At 45.6% G+C, this 13,740-nt stretch overlaps 1 protein-coding gene across 4 annotated transcripts in view; it reads left to right on the forward strand.

The window, feature by feature from the left end:
* The window catches only part of LOC142383608 (rho family-interacting cell polarization regulator 1-like), a 70,791-nt gene that overhangs the window by 45,484 nt on the left and 11,567 nt on the right, over window positions 1-13,740 (forward strand). For all 4 annotated transcript variants that reach the window (XM_075469200.1, XM_075469199.1, XM_075469201.1 and 1 more), the window contains 5 exons: window positions 3,356-3,510; window positions 3,692-4,349; window positions 5,922-6,070; window positions 10,161-10,281; window positions 10,710-10,845. In XM_075469200.1, coding sequence (XP_075325315.1) covers window positions 3,356-3,510; window positions 3,692-4,349; window positions 5,922-6,070; window positions 10,161-10,281; window positions 10,710-10,845 — 1,219 coding nt within the window. The remainder of the gene's footprint in view (window positions 1-3,355; window positions 3,511-3,691; window positions 4,350-5,921; window positions 6,071-10,160; window positions 10,282-10,709; window positions 10,846-13,740) is intronic.

A 13,740-nucleotide genomic window follows, 5' to 3' on the forward strand; every position in this document is an offset into this window, starting at 1 on the left:
GACGTCCCTGTCCCCGGCCACTTCCTCCAGCTCTTCTGGGGGGACCCCGAGGCGTTCCCAGGCCAGCCGAGAGACATAGTCTCTCCAACGTGTCCTGGGTCTTCCCCGGGGCCTCCTCCCAGTGGGACGGGCCCGGAACACCTCACCAGGGAGGCGTCCAGGAGGCATCCTAACCAGATGCCCAAGCCACCTCATCTGACTCCTCTGGATGCGGAGGAGCAGCGGTTCTACTCCGAGCCCCTCCCGGATGACCGAGCTTCTCACCCTATCTCTAAGGGAGAGCCCAGACACCCTGCGGAGGAAACTCATTTCGGCTGCTTGTATTCGCGATCTCGTTCTTTCGGTCACTACCCACAGCTCGTGACCATAGGTGAGGGTAGGAACATAGATTGACCGGTAAATCGAGAGCTTGGCCTTCTGGCTCAGCTCCTTCTTCACCACGACGGGCCGGTGCAGAGCCCGCATCACTGCAGACGCCGCACCGATCCGCCTGTCAATCTCCTGCTCCATTCGTCCCTCACTCGTGAACAAGACCCCGAGATACTTGAACTCCTCCACTTGGGGAAGGATCTCATTCCCGACCCGGAGAGGGCATTCCACCCTTTTCCGGCTGAGGACCATGGTCTCAGATTTGGAGGTGCTGATTCTCATCCCAACCGCTTCACACTCGGCTGCGAACCGCTCCAGTGAGAGCTGAAGGTCATGGCCCGACGACGCCAACAGAACCGCATCGTCCGCAAAAAGCAGACACCCGATTCTGAGGTCGCCAAACGGGACCCCCTCAACACCCTGTTTGCACCTAGAAATTCTGTCCATAAAAATTATGAACAGAATTGGTGATAAAGGGCAGCCCTGACGGAGTCCAACCCTCACCAGAAACACATCCGACTTACTGCCGGCAATGCGGACCAAACTCTGACACCGGTCATACAGAGACCGAACAGCCCATATCAAGGAGTCCGGCACTCCATACTCCCGGAGCACCCCCCACAGGACTCCCCAAGGGACACGGTCAAACACCTTCTCCAAGTCCACAAAACACATGTAGACCGGTTGGGCGAACTCCCATGCACCCTCCAGGATCCTGCGTAGGGTATAGAGCTGGTCCACTGTTCCACGGCCAGGACGAAAACCACACTGCACCTCCTGAATCTGAGATTCAACTGTCCCACGGATCCTCCTCTCCAGTACCCCCGAATAGACCTTACTTGGGAGGCTGAGGAGTGTGATCCCCCTATAGTTGGAACACATTCTCCGGTCCCCCTTTTTAAAGAGGGGGACCACCACCCCGGTCTGCCAGTCCAGAGGCACTGCCCCCGATGTCCACACGATGTTGCAGAGGCGTGTCAACCAAGACAGCCCTACAACATCCAGAGCCTTGAGGAACTCAGGACGGACCTCATCCACTCCCGAGGCCTTACCACCGAGGAGCTTTTCAACCACTTCGGCAACTTCATCCCCAGAAATGGGAGGCCCCACGTCCGAGTTCCCCGACTCTGCTACTGTCACACCCAGGGAGATGTTTAACCCACAAGCTTTTATTGGAGGAGCAGGCGTTTCCAAAAAACTCTCCAAGAGAGAACAAAACAGACTATAGAAGTTATCAATAATATATATACTTCTCCCAAAATGAGAGAAGCATATCTATGAAAATCTATCAAAATAATAATCACTTCACTAAGGAGGAAAACAAAACACCTCTCCTGAAAAATAGGAGACACTACAATATGAAATCTTATCCAAACAAAAGATCACTCCACTTGGAGGAAAAAGCAAGAACGCTATAAAAGTTAAACTATGCTTAATCAAGGCTATCTTATTAAAGTTATCAAAAAACAAAAAACTCTCTTTGCGAGGATACGATCAGAACGATGACTTGGTACTTGGACTATGGTTTTAGCAAAGGCGAGAGTGAAGCACGTTAGGACCAACAGATACAACACACTGGCACAAGACAAGGGGAGACGCAGACTCTTATGCACACAGGGTTAACAGGGAACAGGTGGAATCATTCATGCCACAATCAGACTGGAACACGAGAGGAAGGGCAAGTGACCTGAAACGAGAGGAGAGTTAATCTTTCAAAATAAAACAGGAAATGACGAAACATGACATGGAGACGAGACAAAAAACCCGCTTGACCTCACCGCGGTGTGACAGCTTCCTCATTAGAAGGCGTGTCGGGGGGATTGAGGTCCTCTAAGTGTTCCCCCCACCAACTCACCACGTCCCTAGTTGAGGTCAGCAGAGCCCCAACCCCACCATACTGCCAGAGGTGGGAGTTAAAGCTCTTTCTGACAGGGGATTCTGACAGATGTTCCCAGCAGACCCTCACAATACGTTTGGGCCTACCAGGTCTGATCGACATCCTCCCCCACCAGCGTAGCCAACTCACCACCAGGTGGTGATCAGTTGACAGCTCCGCCGCTCTATTCACCCGAGTGTCCAGGACATACGGCCGCAAGTCTGACGATACAATCGCAAAGTCGATCATCGAGCTGCGGCCTAGGGTGTCCTGGTGCCAAGTGCCCATGTGTACACCCTTATGCCTGAACATGGTGTTCGTTATGGACAGTCCATGACGAGCACAGAAGTCCACCAACAGAACACCACTCTGATTCAGATCAGGGGGGCCGTTCCTCCCAATCATGCACTTTCCACTTTCCAAGAAAGGAGCACTCTCCAGTGCCTCCTCCAGGGACTCCAGAAAGGGTGGCTACTCTGAACTGTTTGGTGCGTAAGCACAAACAACAGTCAGGACCCGTCACCTGTCCAGGCAAGGGAAAACATGCTCCAAATATGTTGTTCATCATAGGGGGTCTTGTGAGCTGTTCTTTGTCTGGTCCCTCATCTGGAATCTGTTTGCCTTGGGTAACCCTACCCGATAAGGTGACAGCTCATGGGGGGCCCAACAAACATTAAAGCACCACTAGATGTTTCATCTTAGAGAGTCTTACTCTCTAAAAGTGGCTTTTCCTTATTATTTAGCTTGGCTCTAATATTTGGAAATCCTTTGTTATGTGGATAGATTTTTCATCGGAAAAATAATTAACACCCAAACTTTTAGAAGGAAGAGATTTATAGCATTTGTTGAATTAATTTAGGGTTAGGGCTAACTTAGCCTGTCATGTCCCTGCATCGGAGCAGGCACACTACAGCACACTCACCTTAAAATATGACAGCTGCTTATTTAATGTGAAAATGTGAGACCACCACACACAAAGAAAAAGGTGTGCTGAATTAAAAAGTAAGTTTTTGTTCTGTGAGTAACTCACAGTGGTCCTTGGCTACATTGAGCTTATAAAATATAGCTGTGATAGTAGTGGGTAGGATAACTGTACGTCCTTCACTGTAGGCTGTGGTGGTGACATCAGAGATCACAACTGCAACAGGAAGTTCCTCCCCACAGCCTGACAGAGACTCCTCCTCCTCAACTCCAAAGTTCAATCACAAAGGCAGCACTGCCACTGAGGTTCCCAGCATCCCCGAACATCTGGCTGACAGCAACAGGTAAGGTTGCATTTAGATGTTTGGGCTGTTTTTTTAAGAAATCATTTTAATTCCGCTCCAAATAGTCATAGATTGATTATGATTATATTTGTTATCTGATAACATGTGGCATGAACACAGATGAAATGACATGCTCGGTAATATGGTTTGCTCTATCATAATTCTGTGGACTGATTTCCAGGGACAGAAGCAGTTCTAACAGTGAGGAAGAGGTGGATGCAGTGATGAGCGTCAGCCACAACATGGGCCAGTATTCTCGCTCTCTGAGTCACATCAGTGAAAGCAGCGCTGATGGACATGTATTTGCGGACCGGGCAGCGGGTGAATGTGGGGAAGCGACATCTCTGGCATCTGGGATTTCTATCAATGACATTGAGATGGAGATGCCCAGCAGATCTCCCGAACCAGCCAGCCCATCTGCCTCACTCAGCAACATATCCCTAAGGACCTGTATCATGGAGCAAAGCACATTAAGTGATGCTGTCAGTGACCAGCAGCCACTCGGGTGTCCACACGATGCATCCAGCACTGTCCTCACATGCTTCTCTCCCAAGACAGAGAGAGAGGACCCGAACTCTCTGTTACAAATGAACACGCACTCTCACTTGGAGGACAACAGACTCCCAGAGAACAGGGATGTGACATATGTAGCGCGGCGGGTGCCAGTGGAAGAAGATGTGGGAGCAGATCATCTTTCCAGCGAGGGGGATGATCTGGTGGACAGCAGGCTGGAGGATGCTTTGGCAGCTGTACTTTCCTCTCTGGATGATTATAGAGGACAGTTTCCTGAGTTACAACTCCTGGAACAAGAGCTGAGGCTGCTGCGGGTTACACTGAAGGTGAGAATGAAGCATGTGTGAAAAACAAGAAAAGATGCTCCCACATGTGAGAAGAGAAACCCAAAAGTGTACACAGTTTAAAGTCCTGTTCCTGGGTATGATTGGATCCCACTGGTTTGATTTAAAGAGCTGCAGCATGAAACTCTATATATGTAGAGGATAATATCCCCCTTCTGTCCCAGTCAGCTGTGGATAACAAGTGGTGCTGAGTGCAGGCTGTGTGGGCTCATTCTCCTCAGCAGTGGGAATATGTCTCCACAAAGATACAAACCAGGTGGTGGAGCGTGCTCGTTCTGACCCCAGCTCAGCGAGGGAAAGGGGGCAGTAGCAGTAAGACCAGTATGAGCGGGTTAAAGGAAAAGTCATTTATTGTTCAGGGATAAAGCGTACAGAACCAAAGTCTGGAAACAGGACCAGGACATAATAACAACAAAAAAGTACAGCCTGGCAGTGGTAAAGATGTAGTGATAAACAGAGAAACACTACAGAACAGATAACTGCCCGGCTAATGAGCTATGGTTAACTGCCCAGCTCCTGGTACAACAGCTCAAATTTACAAAGAGAAAAAGATTCAGCCCAACCAACCTGGCTATACATAAAGGCAGGTGGCGCCTTAGGTGACCACCTGTGTGGCCAATGCCAAGAGGTTGCATAAATGTTGGCAGAGAAGGATGAACGAGGGTTTAGGCCTTACACACAGCACATGACAAAGAGCCAGAAGGGTAATTTACCACACAGTTTGCTCTGTGAAAAAGCCCAGCTGCACCTCATGGTGCACAGCACAGGACTGAGATAGTTAAGGTGCCTTAGGGATTGGTGGATCAGAACAGTCCAACCGGTGGGGCCACATCAGGAAGGAGGAGCTGGGCCATCCAGCCAATCCCAGATAGGGAACTGCACAGCTGAGCCAGCAAACCAGAACTCTGCAGTCACTGTGATCACACATGAACTGCATGTAGGGACAGGCTCAGAGCCAACTGTGTCTCTGAGGACACGAGTGACAGAACTGTTCAATTCCCAGCGTCTTTTCAGTACGTGGGAGGAATTCTGTGAGTTCCCATCACTCTACACACTTTGATGTAGATTTTAAACTGGCTTCATTTCCCTCACTGTTCTACACCAACTTTTGCATGATAACAAAAACATATTTTTACTTATTTTTTACATTTCTTAGCAAAAAAAACAAACAAACAATTCATTGTGCTAAATCAACAGAATATACTGTCCTATACATTCCTCAAGAAATCTCAAGAAGTGTGCAGATTAGTGACTTTAGTGACCACATACACATGTCCATCATGTGCGTGCTGCTGCGTGTGCCAACATTATTCAGTTATTATCTGTTAGTGCTCAATATTCTTTTATCCCTGTAATATCCCTGTAATATCCCTGTAATATCCCTGTAATATCGCTGTAATATCCCTGTAATATCCCTGTAATATCGCTGTAATATCCCTGTAATATCCCTGTAATATCCCTGTAATATCCCTGTAATATCCCTGTAATATCCGTGTTCTCCTGTATGGCACTACACAGTACAAAGAGGCTTTGTGTGTATGTGGGTCTGTGCAGGGTGGTGGACACAGCCGCTCACCCAGTGCGGGCAGCCTGACAGTAGAAACTGCTTTGGGCAGCTTTGACTTCCTCAACACATCAGACTGGGAGGAGGAGGAGGAGGAGGAGGAGAAGAAGAAGAGTGACAGGAGGAGGAGAAATAGCAGGTCAGTGGTGATACACTGACACATGCACTCATCAGAATGACTTTACATGCATCAGGATTCCTTCAAAACAGTCCTGTTACTCCCCAGCTGCAGGCTGACACAGCCTCATTGTTGTTGTCGATTAATGCTGCCATCTAGTGGCACTTTGGTGTGTCCCTTAACCTGAAACAGAAGAAATACCGGCTTCATCCAATTAAGTACATCACAGAGTACTGGGCTGTATCACAGAGCACTGGGATGTACCACAGAGCACTGGGATGTACCACAGAGCACTGGGATGTATCTGGGATGTATCACAGAGCACTGGGATGTATCACAGAGCACTGGGATGTATCTGGGATGTACCACAGAGCACTGGGATGTATCACAGAGCACTGGGATGTATCTGGGATGTATCACAGAGCACTGGGATGTATCTGGGATGTACCACAGAGCACTGGGATGTACCACAGAGCACTGGGATGTATCACAGAGCACTGGGATGTACCACAGAGCACTGGGATGTATCTGGGATGTATCACAGAGCACTGGGATGTATCACAGAGCACTGGGATGTATCACAGAGCACTGGGATGTACCACAGAGCACTGGGATGTACCACAGAGCACTGGGATGTATCACAGAGCACTGGGATGTACCACAGAGCACTGGGATGTATCACAGAGTACTGGGATGTACCACAGAGCACTGGGATGTACCACAGAGCACTGGGATGTACCACAGAGCACTGGGATGTATCACAGAGCACTGGGATGTACCACAGAGCACTGGGATGTATCACAGAGTACTGGGATGTATCACAGAGCACTGGGATGTACCACAGAGCACTGGGATGTATCACAGAGTACTGGGATGTACCACAGAGTACTGGGATGTACCACAGAGTACTGGGATGTACCACAGAGTACTGGGATGTATCACAGAGCACTGGGATGTATCTGGGATGTACCACAGAGCACTGGGATGTACCACAGAGTACTGGGATGTATCACAGAGCACTGGGATGTATCACAGAGCACTGGGATGTATCTGGGATGTACCACAGAGCACTGGGATGTATCTGGGATGTACCACAGAGCACTGGGATGTACCACAGAGTACTGGGATGTATCACAGAGCACTGGGATGTATCACAGAGCACTGGGATGTATCACAGAGTACTGGGATGTACCACAGAGTACTGGGATGTATCACAGAGCACTGGGATGTATCACAGAGCACTGGGATGTATCACAGAGCACTGGGATGTACCACAGAGCACTGGGATGTATCACAGAGCACTGGGATGTATCTGGGATGTATCACAGAGCACTGGGATGTATCACAGAGCACTGGGATGTATCACAGAGTACTGGGATGTACCACAGAGTACTGGGATGTATCACAGAGTACTGGGATGTACTGGAGACACAACCATGCACGCTCACACTCACCAGTCACCGTCTAACCTGACATGCATGTTTTGGGGGGGTTGAAAGAAGCTGGAGTACCCGGAGGAGAACATGCAAACTCCACACAGTCAGTGGGATTTGAACCTGGAACCCTCTTGCTGTGAGACGACCACCACACCCCCGTGGAGCCCCAAGAAGCATTAAATTGAAATCAATATGGTTAGGTTTTTTGGGGGTTTTTTGGTGGAGGGCGGGGACTTAAGAGGATGGTCGATTCTGGGGAAGCTCCGTGAGCATCATTAATATTCAAAAACATTCTCACTCAAAGGGAAGGTCTTGTTACAGCTTTTTTGCAGTAATATGTCTTTTAAACAGTGCTGGACAAAACAATGCCGTTGTCCAAGAACGGAAGTCAGGCCAACTGGAGACAAGCTAGCCAGAACGAACCGCCATTAGCCCAACATGGCTGCGAACAGGTGGAAAACTGAACTGGAACCCGGACTTGCTAAAGCTCTCGAACTGATGACTTTGAGATTAGTGATGGCTATAAACAACCAACTTGACCCTGTGACTGAGACAATTGTCTCGCCTTGTAAAGAGCAACACGAGGTTAACAGCCGGCAGGCTGGATGAGGCCCAAACTAGGCTACTACAGCTGTAAGCTACCAACATAGCAAAGATGCTAGCCCTGGAAAAGAAGATAGAATCTGTGAAAGAGCACATTGAGGAGTTGGAAAACAGAGGACAGCGAAACAGTATGGAGGTTAACAACAATCTCATCTTCTTTGAGAGATGGCTCCCGACTTTCCTAGGCATGGATAGCAAGGAAGGCCGTTCCCTAGCACTGAAGCCAGGTTCTGGCGAATGACATAAAAACTGCTTCCACCATGATCTGTCCGCTGCGGTGCTCTGACGGCGGAAGGATTTTAAGAAGCAAAGCAGCGGCCTTGTAGCCTGGGAATTCCCATGCTGCTTTGCGCGCGATTTCATTCTCACTGCAAAGGCAGCCTGGAAACCACCGCCCTTATTTTTGCCTGAGTTAGGGAACCAATCACAGAACGGGGTGGGGCAGCAAGACGATGACGACGTCTATGCGCTACACCGAAGCTTGTAGAGTGTTAATCCAACATGGCAGCGGACACAACGTTACCGTTCAATGCAGCCTTAGAAAGTGTTTTAAGTAGCTTAGAACGCAAGTTTACTTTTAAAAAAGAGCAACGTTTGGCGTTGAAAGATTTCATTGCCTTCTTCCTCGTCGAATTTCTGTCGCTCTACATACGTCATCTGGTATAAGTGATACAATTGGCTATGAATAGCGCGCAAAGCAGCATGGGAAGAACCAGACGCCATTTGATAGACATTCGTAGCGCCCAATAAATGGCTCTAGGCATTCGTAAACCACGCCTCAAATACGAGAAAATGCACACCTAGTTCCCAGACCACCATCTCATCGAGATGTGGACGCGTCAGCCAGGCTAGCGGCCTTGAGGAATTGGTGCTGAATACTTTGTCATAAGGGACTCCAGGTGTCCAAAGGCCAGGAGAAAGGTTTTCTCTCCCCAGCCGAAGCCTTGTTATTCCCGACCGGTGTCACAGAGCAGGGCTGAGGAATGCCGGGTCTGGATAGGAAGTCATTGTGCTATGGAACTGTTAGATTTGACTTTATCATACAATATTAGCTTCTTGCAGCTTATCTTATGTTGGGAGCAGCCCAACAACCTGCACAGTGTGATTTTCTTTGCTTACTTTAAAGCTGTTCATCTGTATAGTTTTATTAATTTATTTGTTCTTGATGATCATTTTTTATTGATGCCGCAGATAACTCCCGCTCTCTGTGTGAGGTTACTTACCCTTTTTCTACAAAGGAAAAAGTAGTTCATGGAAGCAATCCCCTGCCAACATGTTTCTTATTTATTAAGAGAAATTAAAAAAATATATAATGGTTTGGGATTTTATGTTGTGGACCAGCAAGAATAATCCAAATTAGTGGAGTGAAATAAAAATAAAAATAATTAAGAAATATTCTGGAAAGAAATGTAGTGAACGCATATATATTCACCCTTTATGTTGTACTGACCCTTATCTATAGAGGTTGCATCATTATTTCTACTGAACTGAAATAAAACATATTTATTCGTTATTGTCCCAACTATGAAATTCAGTTTCACACGTCTGTGCTGTGTACCAAACCAGCATTTATGTCATCAAGTGTAACATGAATCCACACGTTAGTTGTGAGAACAGTGGATAATGTGGGCGGTGGTCTCACTTCCGATGGTCTTTGTTAAACACAAGCCGGCTTTCGTTCATTTCTGATGGACATCAAGTGGGGAGACAGTGACTTTCCAAGTGGTATGTGCTGCTGGTGTGAATGAAATTTCATCAGCAACAGGAAAAATGTGAAGAAACAAACAGAACAGAACAACTGGAAGTATGAAGTCTTTGTTGTGAAGTTATTTCTGTGATTAGTGCAGCATCTTTACTGACCTGTTTAACTGTTTGCCCATGGATCAGGATGTTCATCAGTCCTGAGTTGGAGTAGTTTGATGAATGAAACAGAAGTTTTTTGCTTTTCTCTGTGTTCAGTTGAGGATAAGATTCAAACAGCATTTTTGTAAAATGTGATAAAAAAAAGAATGGGTTTGTAGAACCTACAGAATCTTAATCATAACAATGTGAATGTATTTTCATCTGTGTAGGCCTCGAGAAGACCAAACCTGGGACAGGCCGTCCTCACCCCCCTCACCTCTCACCACAGGATGCCCCACCCTAGACTGCTCCCTGGTGGTGCATCTCAGGAACTGCAGTGCACAGCTGCTGGTAGGAGTTGAGTGATTTCCCACACACAGATAAAGTGTCATGACTTCAGTCTGTCAGGGATCCAGCTCAGCAGAGCTGGTTCCTGGGATGGATCTGGTTGACCTCCACTATTTAGAATAAATGACATGAAGGTGATACATTCTCTGCTTAGTCTTGGTTGTTGTAATGTTTATGATGGTTGTGTTATTGAAAAGAAGTGCATGTTACTCTGACATTAAGGGTCAGTGTTCTGTGGAAATCAACTAAAGATTGCTCTGCGTTTTGGGAAGTCTGTCATTAAATCAGGCTGCTTCGTAGCACTTAGCTTAGAAGTGGACTGACCACAGAGGATCAGTGTTTTAGCTTCACAGGTTTCCTGTACTTCTGACCATGATGGCTCGTAAATGTTCCTGCTTGCTGTAAAGTGACATGTGGCATTATGCATGCAGCGTCTGGGAATGTTTGGACCTCTGCGTTGTGGAGAGATGTATGCCTTAGACAGACTGCTGAGAGAGGCCCATGTCTTTGAAATTCTTCGTGGCATCATCAAGGATAATCCGCGCCGCCTCACACAGCCTGCTGAAGGTACGTTGTGGTATCTGTGTCTGAACATGCAGGCCTCTGGTCCGTATTCAGAGGAGTGCATCAGTCCCAGCGGTGTCACAGTGGACACTTTCTACTGACACAAAGTAACAGACGTATTTGGGTTGCCCAGAACTGATCAATAGCTGAGGCAACTGTTAGTGTTCTCTTGGTTAGCATTGGGCTGGAAATATATATTTTGACTTGAAGTAAATCTACAGACTTCACCCTGTCACACAGGGGTTTGGGATTGGATATTTAAGGTAAAGCGGTTTTTAAAGTCCATAAAAAACTTTTTACATGTTGTAAGATATGTACATGAATTTGTTCCCTGTTTCAGACTAAATCAGTGGTTTCGATCATTGTTTGCTTTACACTTTAAACTTGATCAGTGTGCCTTGTATGAGATATCAAATCAAATCAAATCAAATCAAATCAAATTTATTTATATAGCACATTTCATGTACAAACAATTCAAAGTGCTTTACATAAAATAAAAGCATTGCAGCAGGGAGTGTAAGAAGCATTAAAAATACATAAAATAATATAAAGAGAAACAAATAAAATAATTTAAATTAATTTAAAAACAAGCAACAGTCTAGATAAGTTAAAAGATATTTCATGCATAGACACATGAGAAGAGAAACAGTACCTTTGTATGGAGCAATTTTAGGGATTCTGTGGAAGGCGAAATTCAAATTCACCACCTGAAATGGATCAAATGCTCCTGTTTTCATGGAAATGTGCTGATTGAGCAGAAAATAAAAAAAATAAATAGACCCCTTAAAATACACCAGGAACCTGGAATGTCCGATTCTCAAGTGTGACTCTAGGTTGCTGTAATTAAACCTTTACTTAAAAAACCTACTCTTGATTCAGAAGTGTTGGCTCATTATAGACCTATATCCAATCTCCCTTTTATGTCTAAAGTTCTTGAAAAAATAGTTGCAGCTCAGCTTTGTGATCACTTACACAGAAATAATCTGTTTGAAGAGTTTCAGTCAGGATTCAGAGTGCATCATAGCACAGAAACTGCACTGCTGAAAGTTACCAATGATCTCCTCTTAGCCTCTGATAGCGGACTTGTGTCTGTGCTTGTCCTGTTGGATCTCAGTGCTGCATTTGATACGGTCGATCACAGTATCTTATTACACAGACTTGAACATGTTATTGGGATTAAAGGAACTGCATTAGGCTGGTTTAAATCATATTTATCTGATAGATTTCAGTTTGTTCTTGTAAATGAAGAATCTTCCTCACACACCAGAGTAAGTCATGGAGTTCCTCAGGGTTCTGTGCTTGGACCGATTCTTTTTACTTTATACATGCTTCCATTAGGTAACATTATTAGACAGCATGGCATAAATTTCCATTGCTATGCTGATGATACTCAGCTGTACTTATCTATAAAACCAGATGAACCCAATAGGTTGGTCAGACTACAAACATGTCTTAAAGACATAAAGACCTGGATGACTCAGAACTGTCTGCTTCTAAATTCAGACAAAACTGAAGTCGTTATCTTTGGACCTGAGCGTTTCAGGGAGAAATTGTCTAGCTATATAGTTACTCTAGATGGTATTTCCTTGGCTTCTAGTTCTACAGTGAGGAACCTTGGAGTTATTTTTGACCAGAACTTATCATTTGACTCGCATATAAAACAGGTTTCTAGGACTGCCTTCTTTCATCTTCGTAATATTGTTAAAATCAGGAACATCTTGTCTCAGAGTGATGCAGAAAAACTCATTCATGCATTTGTTACTTCAAGATTGGACTACTGTAATTCTTTATTATTGGGCTGTCCCACATATTCTCTGAAAAGCCTTCAGTTGATCCAAAATGCTGCAGCCAGAGTTCTGATGAGATCTAACAGCAGAGATCATATTTCTCCAGTTTTAGCTTCTCTTCATTGGCTCCCTGTTAAATTCAGAATAGAATTTAAGATTCTTCTCCTTACATATAAAGCTCTTAATGACCGAGCTCCATCATATCTTAAAGATCTCATTGTAAGATATTTTCCTAACAGAGCACTTCGTTCCCAAACTGCAGGTTTACTTGAGGTTCCCAGAGTTTCTAAAAGTAGAATGGGAGGCAGAGCCTTCAGTTATCAGGCCCCTCTCTTGTGGAATAAGCTGCCAGTAAATGTCCGGGAAGCAGACACCCTTTCCACTTTTAAGACCAGGCTTAAAACTTTCCTTTTTGATAAAGCTTATAGTTAGGGATGGCTCAGGTGATCCTGAAACATCCCATAGTTAAGCTGCTATAGGCCTAGACTGCTGGGGGGCCTCATCTGTCACACCTTTCCTCACTTTACTCTCTTTATGTATATGTGACATTATTGTGGTCATTAACTCGTGTTTCCCTGTTCCAACAGATATCCTTTGAATGGTGTTACAGTGCCCCCCCCCTCCCTTTCTGTCTTCTCAAACCCCAGCTGGTGGAGGCGGATGGCCACCCTTCCTGAGTCTGGTTCTGCCAGAGGTTTCTTCCTGTTAAAAGGGAGTCGTTTCTCTCCACAGTCGCCTCAGGCACGCCGCTCAGGCCGGGAGATTGGACCGAAAAACAAAAAGTTTTCAGTGCAATCTGTTGGTTTTCTTAGCTAGGAAATTGTTTTTGAATTGGCTCTATATGAACGAATTGGATTATTTTATGAATTATGATTATTATTAATTAATTGAATTCCAATTGGCTTGAATTGGACTTACTATCTAAGTGCCTTGAGATGACATTTGTTGTATTTGGCGCTATATAAATAAAAATGAATTGAATTGAATTGAATAAATCCTGTTCAATTTAGCATTTTTATCACTTACACCCCTAAATGTAGCCCAAACAGCTTATATCTCATGTTTACCCACTTCAATGGGGGAACTCTCATGTTTATCCCTCTTACACAGT

This window comes from Odontesthes bonariensis, chromosome 7 (assembly GCF_027942865.1).
Source record: "Odontesthes bonariensis isolate fOdoBon6 chromosome 7, fOdoBon6.hap1, whole genome shotgun sequence".
Lineage (NCBI taxonomy): Eukaryota > Metazoa > Chordata > Actinopteri > Atheriniformes > Atherinopsidae > Odontesthes > Odontesthes bonariensis.